Here is a 13,055-nt window from a genome sequence, read left to right as displayed (position 1 = left end):
AAAAAATATTTGATATAAGTAAGGAATTTTCATCACCCAAAGGTGACAGAAACTCTGCCATTTATAAGAATAATTTCTGGGAGGAGTAAAGCAGAACTGTAGTAAAAACCCTAAATTTTTCAATAAATCAAGGGTGTATTTTACTTGGGATAAAACATTGTACATCTGTTTTCTGATTCATAGAGTCCATTAAGTTAACACGTATTTGTGTACTTCTTGCAACATTCCTAGGAACTATTCTAAGCTCCAAGACTACAAGGATGAATACAAATGTAATAATTCCCATGATCTTCTTTAGCACATAAATAAATTTTGCTTCTTTGAATTGTAGATAGTTTCATTACTAGACTGTTTTAGAAAATGAACTCCAGGTTCAGTGAGAGACCCTGTCTCCAAAATTAAGGTTCATATAATGACTTTTCTTCTTTAATATTTATTTTTATCATTTCAGTTTTATGTGTATAGGTGTTTTGTCTGTGTTTATATACATGAATCATGTGTGTGCCTAGTATCCTAAGAAACCAGAGGATGGCATTGAATCCACCAGACTTAGAGAGTGAAGAGTGATTAGGAGCTGCTCTGGAGATGCTAAGAATTAAACCCTAGTCCTCTTAGTCACTAAGCCATCTTTCCAGCTGCCATATGACTTTTCATATACATTTTTTAAATGGTATACACAAAAAGTTACAGCTACTTTGTTTCATATTACGAAAGAATAGTATCTAACTAACCAGGTACTCTACATTGCCCCACACCTTGCCCTACATACCTTTGGGACCAGGTGGTCCTGGAGGCCCAATCCCAGGGATACCTGGTTCTCCTTTGCTACCAGGTATTCCTGGTAGGCCTGGTTGGCCTGGAAGTCCAGGATCACCTACAGGAAACAGTAGTGTAAGAATGGGGAACATCCAAAAGAAGAAGTTCAGTGATGAGGATGTTTTGAAATAAAATGAATTCTTTGCCTACCTGGAAGACCCACTTCACCATCTCTGCCTGGATTCCCTGGCAAGCCAGGCTTTCCTGGCTGGCTGATGGTCTGGCCTGGATCACCTTTAGGACCTGAAAACAAATGAATTGGTCTCAGTGAGAATCAGAGACTTGACTAATGATAACGATCCCACTCTGTCTATACAAGAAATTTCAAAGATTAAAAGCAGATGATGCTTTTAGGTACTTCCATGATTGATGATTTGATTATTAATTTTAGATGTCAGCCAGACTAGATTAAAGGATATTCAGAAAGCTGATAAAATATCTCTGCTTTATGCCGGTGGCCCCTAATTGCAGAAGATAAGTGTATTTAAATTAGTGATTTAAGGAAGGGAGAGGTCTGCCTTTGTACAATATGGGCCATTATCGTCTAACACAAGAGAACATGGATAGTACAAGACAAAAAAAAACAAAAACAAAAACAAAAACAGGAAAATCTCTCTCAATTTTATCTGGAACAACTACCTTGAGACTCAGAACATAAATTAGGATGGAAGGGTAGCTCCCCACAGAGTGCCTGCTGACTAAGAATCTGTAGTAAGATCCTTACCACCCATAACACTGTAGCCATGGCAGCGCACATCTATAACCCAAATACTGAGCATGTGGAGGGAAGCAGACCCTCGGAGTACACTGGCTAGTCAGCCTAGTGATAACGACAAACTCCAGGTTCAGTGAGGGACCCTCTCTCTAAAATTAAGGTACATGTGCTTGGCCCTCAAAACATATACATAAAGGTAAGATTATACAGGCCAAGCAGGTTGTTTTTATGTATTCAGGTACGTGTGTGTGTGTGTGTGTGTGTGTGTGTGTGTGTGTGTGTGTGTTTAGAAATGTACATATAGGAACACACACATATGAAACAACATTTCAAGAAAAGGGATCTAAATTTGAAAGAGCAAGGGAGATGGAAGGAGTTGGAGGGAAGAAGGAAGGCAGAAAATTTTATAATTCTATTATAATTTAAAAATATTAATAAAAACAGTTATGTGCATGAACACTTTCCAGTTACATAGATACAGCTACAGAAACATGTATACAAGAACAAAATACAAATAACACTATCAACATTGGCTGGAATAAGTTAACAAGAAATCTCACTTTAAACAAAAACATTGTCTTCCCTTCCTATAAACATATAGATGGCCAAAGAAACACATTTCCCAAGATTTTTTTTAACTTTTTATCCATCCGCCTGTCTGTCTGTCTGTCTGTCTGTCTGTCTGTCTGTCTGTCTATCTATCTATCTATCTATCTATCTATCTATCTATCTCTATATATATATATATATCTTATTTCTACTTTTAAAACAAAACAATAGTAAACATACCTGGTAATCCTGGCTGGCCTGGATTTCCCGCCACACCTTGTATGCCTTTTTCACCTTCGGGGCCTGGAGGCCCAAAACCAACAGGGCCTGTAGGTCCCATATTTCCTGGGAGACCTGGTAAACCTGGGTTCCCAGGAGGACCCCTTTCACCCTTAAAAGTGATTCCACCCTGAAAATGGAAATGTTTAAGACATAAAAACATTGATGGTAACAACTTCATGTAGGTTAGTATGAATGAATACAACCAGGGACATGATCCAGCCATACTCCTTGAAGTTATGCTATATAACTGTGTTATGATGTTCTTAAACTGAGTCTATGATTACCTACTTACTCATTCCCTGCTCCAGTAAATATTTCTGAACTCTATCTTTCAGAGGTACAAGCTGAGTAGACGAGTAGATGAAAGTCTCTTCTCTCAAAAATGTTATACCCTACCATGAGTTGAGATATTATTGTCTATTAATACTATTAATATATATGTATATATCCCATCCAAAAACCCTGTACTATATGTTGAATATAAAAGAGAATATTTATGCTTAGTGTTTTACTCTTTAGATTCTTAATCTGGCTGTCTACTCACAGAAATCTATAACATTTCTATATATACAAAGCAAACTAGATTTCTTTTCATGCTTAAAGGATCACAGAGATGTTTAGAATAAGAGCTGAATCTTACTGACACCTAAGCATTTTATCTTCCTGTCCATCTAATTATAGCTAATAATAATCAATACCATACTGCGTTGATAAAACTGAAAGAAAACAGTAAAACAATTGTAGTTAGTATCGATGTACCATTTCAATGTAAAATCATATGATTTTAGGCATTAGTAGAATCTTCATCTAATAACAAGGATCCTTTTCTATTTTAATTTGGCAAGTGCTTTTTGGAGGGTGGGGAGTACTGAGAATTGAATTGAGAGACTCACACACACCAAGTATAAGTTCTACCATTGAGATAGAAACTCATGCTGTAGGAAACATTACTAAATGACAATCTGACATAAAAGTAAGAATATCAAACCAACTCACGGGCTCTCCTTTGGGGCCAGGAAGTCCTGGCAAACCATCCTTTCCAGGACTACCAGGTAGACCAGGAAGCCCTGGAGCTCCAGGGGAACCCAATTCTCCTTTTTCACCTTTCATTCCCGGAAGAGTGAGAATATCACCAGGGTCACCCTTAGACCCTGGAAAGCCTGGAGCACCTGGAGGTCCAGGAATGCCCTGAGTTGTAAGAAAAAAGAGGGGGAAGAATGAAAAAAGGAAATCAGATTTTTTTTCTTAACATTTTCCCTCCAACTTGCCCAGTTAACCCCAATGATAACATTTACCATACAAAGAAACATGAAGTAAGGATGGAAAAAGAGAGAGGGAAGTGTAGAGAGCTGTGACGTGCCACGCCTCAAAGATGGCGCTGGTTTCCGCCTTCCACCCTCCCAACAGTGAGCGCTCCTTGCAGTAAAGAAGTCCTTATTTGGCTATGTCTGCCTGGCCTGCTAGCTTCCGCATAGTGACAGCCTATCTACATGACCCACGTGGCTTGCTAGGACTGGCCAGTGCTAGCTATTTAAGTGTGGTGCAGGGTGTTCCCTGCAGAGAGAGGAGAAAGAAAGGGAGAGGGAAGTGAGAGAGTCAGAGAAGAGAGAGTCGGAAAAGAGAAGAAGAGAGAATCAGGAGAGAGAGAGTCAGGAGAGAGAGAGTCAGAAGGTTGTATCAAGGTTTCTGAGTAAAACTGCTTGAAGAAGATCTCCTGTGGTCGTGTCTTCCTTGCTGGTCGAGGTTGGGCATGGCAGGGAAGGAATAAGATAAATCCTAATTTAAACCAAATTTTGTATGTTTCTGTTCCTAAGGGAAAAATCGAAGGGCACATGGCACCTTTCAGTACTTTGTAGCCCATAATATAATAATCAAAGCTTACTGGCAATCCTTTTGGACCAGTTGTCCCAGCTTGTCCTTTCTCGCCCTTCTCTCCAGGGATTCCAAGAGATCCTAAGACATACATAGATCAGATGAGCACTGAGCCTTAAGCCTTTAGAAATCAGCTCATCACAAACTTCAATTTTAAACAGAGAATTCTATCACACTTAACTCAGATTCTTCCCTCTTTCATGTTGTCAATAGGAAGAAATCAGACTTTTTTATAAATTACCATTTATTTGCATCCCCCAATATCTCCAGCTCCTGAGTATTCTTTTGCGAAGTTTGAGCTACTAGAAACTGTAAGGTGGGGCTTGAGTCCCTATAACCACCCTATTGCCACTGGGAGAAGCAAGGAAAGGAGCCTGCTTATCTTAATTTTCAGTTATATAATCTCCCTTTATCTTTACTAGCTCTTTCTTTGGTTTGCCCTTCCTTATGATGTGGCTTAAGAGATCTGTTTAGTACCAGCCATTACGGGAAAAAAAAGTTCCTAAAGCAGTGGTTGTACATATAAATCTCTGAACTAACTGTATCATTATTATTTCCTGGTTATTAGTTTGAAAGTTAATACTTGGATACTACTGTGAATTGTTTAATCCAGTGTTACTGAATCAGAACTTGGGGATTGGATCCAGCAGTCTGGATTTTAGCAAGGCGTCTGTGTCATTCATATTTATTCCCAAGTTTAAGACAAACTAGACTGGAAGTACAGGCTATATAACTAGCTCCTTGTGGCACCTATGAAACTTGCTAAAAGTATTTCCAAACTCCTAATGGTTTTGTGTCTTTGGTAGACACACTAGACTGATAATCAGTCTGGAATCTATTATCATACTGGACAAGCATTTTATATACAACCTCAACCTCAAGAATATGAAATATTAGCATATGTAAAGAGTTAATGAGTGGAATATTTGCAGTTCTCAAAAATGACTCAAAATTAGGAGGGAGGCCATATATGTAGAAAAAATATTGGCAGCTTGTTGCCAGAAGTTTAATAGAAACCTTGTTTCTTAACGACCATTTGTAATATATCCCCAATGACTCTGCCTTTGGAAACAATACTCACGATGGTCCAGATAGTCTGAACATTCTTCCTAGTTTTCTAGAAGAAAATTCTGACTCTAAATGTCATTTCACCGTTGGGACAATGTAAGTCTTTGAATAATACCAAATGCTATAACCAATAATGTTGGTAGCTTCCAGTTCTAAATAGAAGTACAATTTATTTAAGAGGGATGTTTCATACTCAAAAAATTCTAGACATAAGTGACTAGCTATAAAATGGTAAACTAACATTGTAATAAAACAGTGGGCATATTCAAAAGAGCCAAAATATAAATTGACTATATGGAAGATATTTTACCTGGAGGACCTGGGAGACCTGGTAAACCTGGTTGGCCTGGAGGCCCTGAAATGCCAGTTCCAATACAGTTGAAGCAAGTATCACCTTTGTCACCTGGCAAAAAACAAAAAAACAAAAACAAAAAACAAAAACAAATATTATTGAAGGGTTACTTAAACCTTCTTTTGATGGGATTCTAAAGAAGTCAGCTGTAAGGAATAATAGTGTTCCTACCCAACAGTGTGACTAGAGAAGCCTATGTCTAAAATCAATTCTTAGACAGATAAATACTGAGTGTCTAGTCTATATAGAGAACGGCTTTAAGTATTTGTGACAAATAAAAAATAAAGGAAATAGACAAAATTCCACATTTTTGTGGAGCTAACTCCCTTCCAATAGAAAGGAGTAATAAACAATAAAGAAAATAAATTATTAAATAACACACGTTTAATATAATATTACATCCAGTAAGCTTTTAAATGTGTATGAAATACATTTGCTGGAGGAAAAGGAGTTAAGTGTGACTAAGGATCAGTAGGTGGGGGAAAAGTTGCAATTTTTAAATAGAGTGATGTCAGGACAGATCTCATTGACAAGATATCTCTATGAGCAAAATGAAAGGCATGGCATTTGCATAAGTATAGCATAGTCTATGTATAGGCAAGGAACGGCCCATAGATCAGTCTGCTGAAGTGGAATGAGGAAGTGGGATTAGGTTATAGATTTGTAAGGGAAATGAATGGCTTATGGTGAAACATACAAGCTACAGTCTAGTGTATTAAACACAAGAGCCATCATTATAACAAACTCCATTTGTCCCACGAGCAGACTTAAAAATAATGAATTGCACATTCATCTGCTATGCACGCACTACTAGTTATGTGGCCTTTCATACTATAAGGGAATTCATGAGCAAACTACATGTTTTGCTTAAAGATTTAAAAACCATTTTATGATGTCTATTTAAAGATTTAAAAACTACCATACCCTATTCTACCTCTATCACCCCCAAAGAATTTGTGGTAATCTTACAAATCTAGCTATCCCAGCTACCCTTATTTTGTAAGCTATTTCTATTATTTACCTATTTAATTTTTCATATAGTATATTTTGATCATATTGTTTCCCCTCTCCCAACTCCTGTATATCACATAAGAATCCTCTTTTTCAATATTTTAAGGTAATCTGGATTATTTGCATTAGTTAATTTTAAGAAAACAACTCCCATTATTAATTAAGCCAATGAAACATCCCATGTTTGGCAGCATTTTGAAGATTTAAGATGTCAAACAATATTGTCTCGAAAATGCCCCCACAAATACCTACAGATGCATTCCTTCAATGATTACCCTCATCATCATCTTACAACTTAGTGTTCTTCATCTACCCATGGTTCCTCCAATTTTCTAGGATTTTTCAACTACAATGAAGTTATTTATCGGCAAACTAATAATCAAAAATACAGCTTCAAATCTTCTAGAGTTAACTTAGTTAAAAAGGCAGTACCCTAAATCATATAGCTATCTAAGCATAAACCCTTGGCAATTCCGAATGAATAAAAATAATTAAAAAATTAAGATAGATAATATTTATTTCCTTAATTGTAGTACCTATATTTTTAATTCTTCTTATTATGTATTGCTTGAGCATTACTGTCATTACTTGAGTAATCTCAATTATAATAAAAATGCAAGTGAGGACCCAGAATTCATACTATTATTCAAATTTCAGAGTGTTATAACATAGTCATACCTATTGCATCTTAATCAGGATCTGTTTCTTCACCTTCATAAATTATTCAATCTCTCAATTATTGAATTGAACAAAAAACCTCTACCTCATAATTTCTTAATAACACAGCTATAATTAAGTTTATCAAAAGCCACCATTAACACCTTCAATTAGTATATTACAGGTCTTCTACTGACACTGATATAATATATGCTAATGCTGGCATCACTCCTGAACAAAATACAAACGAATGCTACCAAAGACCCAAACAAATCTTAATACAATTCCAAGACCACCACTAACATTTAACACTAACTTCAGTCTACTGTAAATAGCTAGATGTTTAAGAAACTCTTAGAAAACAAAAAAACAAAAAGTAAATAATCATGTAATTAGAATTTTCATGTAATATTAAAGCAAGACTAATGGCAATAGAAAAATCATTACTATTTTTCAACTGTAGGAAACTCTAGTGACCAAAAATCTCTCCCTTTGTCATTAATATTATTAGCCACTTATAGGTTGATTTTTCAGCCCCAACCAATTTCAGCATGACAAAAATGTACTCTTTTATAAGGCACCAGAATGGTAGTACTAATTTATTACCACAGTCCTCTATGTAGTAAATATATTGTACATTAGATAAAATTGTTACATTTTCATCTCATGTCTGTTTGCTGGATGACTTATCCAGCATCTTTACACAAATACAGCCTCCATATTTTTCATTGACTTGTTTTTCTTCCCCTGAAGAACTGGGCCTATACTATGGTCATTAACTTTCCTAGGAACTTGAAACATTGTAATATTTTTTATTACTTAGAGTAGAAGTGGAAAAACTAGGTGAAATTTTTTTTGAATCAAAACTCTTCGGGAAACAGGAGGGCATCCAGACTACTAGGCTTTAAGTAGAAATAGTAGCGATAATTAGTTAAGAAAGTACTGCCTGGGCGCAAATGTAAGTAGCTCTGTGTACATGGCGGCATAGATCCTTGCAAGTGTTGGTTATTACTTTAATTTGTCAATGAAGAAGGAGGCGAGTTAAGAATCTTAAAGTGATAATTACTGTAAGTATAAAGAGAAACGAAGATACTAAACCTCAGTTCCAGATGAAAAAAAGGAACTGAGGAAACTGCCAAGCAGTCAAGCTTAATAAAAGAGTTGATTTCAACGAATGGTCACGTAATTTAAGGTAATTTAAGAGAAAGACAATATACCATTAAGTTACAGCAAGTCTAAGGTAGGTTTCAATGAGAGATCTGCTAGAGTCAAGTTATTAGAAGTTGTAAGCTAAAAAGAGCTGAGATATGAAATTAACACTACAGAAATATACACTATTGTTAAGGGGATGATATTGGAGTGTGGGCTTGGGAATGGCTGTCTTAAGATAGAAGTTAGAATACAGGGCATTCTGCAAATGACTTTAAAGAATGAAAAGATGCCCAGGGATCAAACCTTTTACTCCTTGCTCTCCTTGGAGTCCTTGGTCACCTGGAGATCCTGGGGGCCCTGGAGGGCCTGCTTTACAGATTTCATCACCTGAAGTTAATGATAAAATAGCAAGATGATTGTTAAATGTTGAGAAGACTAGAGAAAAAACAGAAAGGCTAGAAAAATATTTGTTTTAAATTATTTCTCAGTAAAAATGCTACTCAATAAGCAATGTGGCGACATGTCCTTGATATTGAACACTGTTTGAAGACCAATGAATTACTAAAACCACAAACTAAAAATAACAGCGTAATTTCTTAGATATCAGGAACATAAATGATGATGCCAAAGTTCAGTCAGATTCACTTATAAATGAAGTGGAGCAAAAGAACAGTCAAACTTGTCAGGATAAAAACACAGCTTACTCGGGGGTAACTGGGGGCCAGGAGGACCAGGAGGTCCTGGAAAGCCAGGAGCTCCAGGCTGTCCATCAAGTCCAGGAGATCCAGGAATACAAATTCCAGGGGGACCTTCATCACCTTTCTGGCCCCTTTCACCAGGATATCCAGGAGGACCAGGGGGACCCATGACAGCTGTCCCTAAATAAAAAAAAAAGTACATGTTAAAGTGACCACCTTGATTCTCAAGGAGACATCAGGAATGATAAAATCTGCCTTTAATATGATACTGGTTGGATAGTCTTTGCACATTTTGAAAATTGTATTTTTAGTAAACAAAACAATGGATTACATTATGGCATATATATATATATGTTCATATCCACCACCATACTACCATAACCATCTCTTGTCCCACCCTTCCTTACTCTCTTTTCTCCACCCAGTCTTCTTCTTGCTTCCATGTCATTCTATAAGGCTAAATTAGATTCTGCATGGAAGAGACAATGTGCACTATTTTATCTTTCCTCTCCATGTTTGCTGCTCATGTTTTAAACCCCTTCCTCCCCAACTTAGTTCCTGTTCAATTCTTTTTTGTCTTAAGGTTTTCTATGATAATTAACATTTGCAAAAAAATTTTAAATGATGTAACAGTTTGAGTACAAGGCATAATTATTTAAATTAATAGCCAGGAAGTGGCAGGGCACACCTTTATACCCAGCACTCAGGTGACAAGGGTAGGTGAATCTCTGTGAGTTCAAGGCCAACCTGATGTAGTGAGTTCCATGAGAGCCATACATAGTGAGCCCCTGTCTTAAAACCATCTAACAAAGGTAATTTTATGACTTTTTGAAATTACTAATAAATTAATACACTTTCTTTCACATGATGTTCTACCCTTAGAAATATCAGAAAAATCATTAGTAATGGGGGGAGGGGATTATTTTTTCTTTCTACATTTTTGATTATTTTTATTGAATATTTTATTTCAATTGGATATTACATTTCAAATGTTATCCCCTTTCCTGGTTTCCCTTCTGCAAACCCCCTATCCCATTCCCCTCCCTCTGCTTCTATGAGGGTGTTCCCCCAACCACCCATTCACTCACTCACTCCTTCCCACCCTGACATTCCCCTACACTGGGGCATTGAGCCTTCACAAGACCAAGGGCCTCCCCTCCCATTGATGACAGATAATGCTACCCTCTGCTACATATGCAGCTGGAGCCATAGATCCCTCCATGTGTACTCTTTGGTTGCTGATTTAGTCCCTGGGAGCTCTGCGGGGGAGGGGTCTGGTTGGTTGATATTGTTGTTATTCCTATGGGGTTGCTCCTTCTGTTTTTTTCCCAACTCCTCCATTGCAGTCCGATGGTTGGCTGCGAGCATCCACATCTGTGTTTGTCAGGCTCTGGCAGAGCCTCTCAGGAGACTGCTATATCAGGCTCCTGTCAGCAAGCACTTCGGAGGGTAATATGGGGGTGGAGAGAATGTTTAACAAAAACTGTGGCTCCGTGACAAAAACATAGAAGTGTGCCATGAAAGGCTGCCATTCAGATATGACATGGCCATTGCAAATCCGGAATACACAGCAGCTACAGATCCTTTTATACGATGGGCTTTTCAACAATTTATCATGAATAAAGAAAGTACTCCAGGGATCTCCTCTTTCCTGAGGACTTTTGGAGTGTTGATTGTTGATGGAGGAGGGGTGTTACTTTTCATCAGTAGTCTTGTCACTGGGGGTACTAGGTAGGAAGAAGGGGATCAAAGGGAAATTAAGGGGAATGACAGAAGTAAATGAAGCTGAATATAATTATAGTATATTATACACACATATGAAACTGCCAAAATGCAAAAAGAGAGCAGGTATTTCAACATGATCAAATAAAGCATAACTCTGCTTCTGAACATTTTTAGTCGCACGGCCTATTTTTGCACATCAACACATTTTATGCTTTATTTTCAAAACTATAAAGAACATAATTAAACACTTAAAAAACATTTTTTACACTTAGAGTTTAAACCTCTTCATTAATGTCAGTATCAACATAAATTTCTCTTAAAAATCCTATTGGAATTTGGAATCTCATGGACAGGACTTTTTTTTTAATTTAAGAAGTGTTTATTAAAAGAGTATGAACACATCATGACTAAGTCTTATTTACTTACTAACCTCTCAGATACAAGATGAGTATCAGTAATCAAATGCACACAGTACTGAGAACGCTGGATCAGGAGAAAGATCTCACTTTAGAAGAAAGAAGTTTTGTTCCATCCACTTCTAAACGAAACGGCTATTTCCCCAAACGTATAACATGTCTTCCTTGGGACTTGGAGAAACAGCTCAGTGGTTAAAAGGACTGCCTGTCCTTCCAGAGGACCCAGGTTTGGTTCCCATTACAGATGTTCATGGCCAGGACTTTAAAAGATTACTCCTTAGTGTAATGAGCTTTCAATTATTGATCTCTTACACAAAGTGTATCTTGGTATATATTTAGTAATTTTAAATTTTTCACTATTACTATATGTTTAATTCATATGTATTGTGCCAACCTGTGTGATTTTATGTGCCGCATTTGTGTGCTGGTGTGCTAAGTGGTAAAAAGAATCTGATTCTTGGGAACTGGAGTTATCAGCAGTTGTAAGTCACCATGCAGACACCGAGAACCAACCGTGAGTCCTCTGGAGAGCAGTTAGCTCTCCAAACCACTGAACCCCAATCATAACTATTTCATAAAGGTCTGGACAGTTCTTCCCTACATTTACATGCTTTGTTGCTATTATCAATTTCTATACATTTATTGCTCTACTGTCTCTTACTTTGTAAATATAGTCAGTTACGGCAATGTAACAGAACCATCTTTGATATCTTGTAAGAATTAAATAGTGATAACATCATGTATAATTTATAGAGAGATATGGTAATTTTAATGTAGCATTATCATAGTGTGTTCATAAGTAAGATTGAGTAATTTTTATTTATAGTGTTTTTCTTTGGCTGGTTTGTTATTGGTGTTATTAAGTTTCCTACTAATGCCTTGAAATAATACAAAACATGGGGTTCTTTTTTTCCCAGTTTGGTAGAATTCATTCATAAAACTATAAAAATGCCTCAAAATAAACACTTCTTCATGTATATCTTCAATATTTCAAAATCACCTATGTTAATTGACTTAGACTTCCTACTCATAACATCTTTAATAATTTGTTTAAAGAGTATTTTTCATCTAGAAAAGTAAATATATTAGTGGAAATTTAAGTTTTCCAGTAACTTAAAATAAAAATGTATGGCAATATCCTTTTTTCTTTACTAATTTTAGTTTTTACCATTTGTGAGTTTTACCTTAACTGTATTTTCAATCTATCCTCATTTTGAACACATTTCCATATCATATTTTATTGTCCATGTTCAGCTGTATCTGTTTCTGTTCTCATTCCATATATTTTTTCATCCCATTAAAGTGTTCAATTCTACTTTTTTGTGCTTGTTTCTTCTTGTTTGTGCATGTGAGTTAAATTTATCCCATTTTGTTTCCTTTATCATTTCTAAGGATACGTACTTTGTGTGTGAAATGCAAGTACGGTATCCGTGGGCTACATTCCTAGTTCTCTCTTATTTTTGGTATTTGTAGTCTGTGATAGAGTGTGGGTACAGTTTGCTCTATAGTCAAAGGCTTTTGATATGAAGCACATTTTATTGTGGCTTAGCATTTTGTGGCTTAGCATTGTCACATATGTCTGCTTTATCTCTGTAACTATTTTTAACTTCTTCAACATGCAAATATCATTTTAAGGATTTCTTTTTGATTTCCAATTTTTATTTTGCATTTTATGTGATGTGTCAAATACAAGTTGGAACAGTTAACATTTTTGTACTTACATCTTTTAAATTTTGCCTCTT

The 13,055-nt window shown here is 36.3% G+C and overlaps 1 protein-coding gene across 4 annotated transcripts in view; it reads right to left on the bottom strand.

Moving 5' to 3' along the window:
• Nucleotides 1-13,055, bottom strand: part of Col4a5 (collagen type IV alpha 5 chain) — a 197,757-nt gene that overhangs the window by 61,019 nt on the left and 123,683 nt on the right. For all 4 annotated transcript variants that reach the window (XM_087600278.1, XM_087600280.1, NM_001426996.1 and 1 more), the window contains 8 exon segments: nt 9,179-9,352; nt 8,778-8,861; nt 5,613-5,705; nt 4,245-4,315; nt 3,359-3,550; nt 2,321-2,489; nt 967-1,059; nt 770-874 (listed from right to left, as the gene is read on the bottom strand). In XM_087600278.1, coding sequence (XP_087456404.1) covers nt 770-874; nt 967-1,059; nt 2,321-2,489; nt 3,359-3,550; nt 4,245-4,315; nt 5,613-5,705; nt 8,778-8,861; nt 9,179-9,352 — 981 coding nt within the window.

This window comes from Rattus norvegicus, chromosome X (genome assembly GCF_021556685.1).
Source record: "Rattus norvegicus strain SHRSP/BbbUtx chromosome X, alternate assembly SHRSP_T2T, whole genome shotgun sequence".
NCBI classification, from domain to species: domain Eukaryota; kingdom Metazoa; phylum Chordata; class Mammalia; order Rodentia; family Muridae; genus Rattus; species Rattus norvegicus.
Note: the sequence above shows the minus strand (reverse complement) of the source record. Positions and strands in the feature narration are given on the sequence as shown.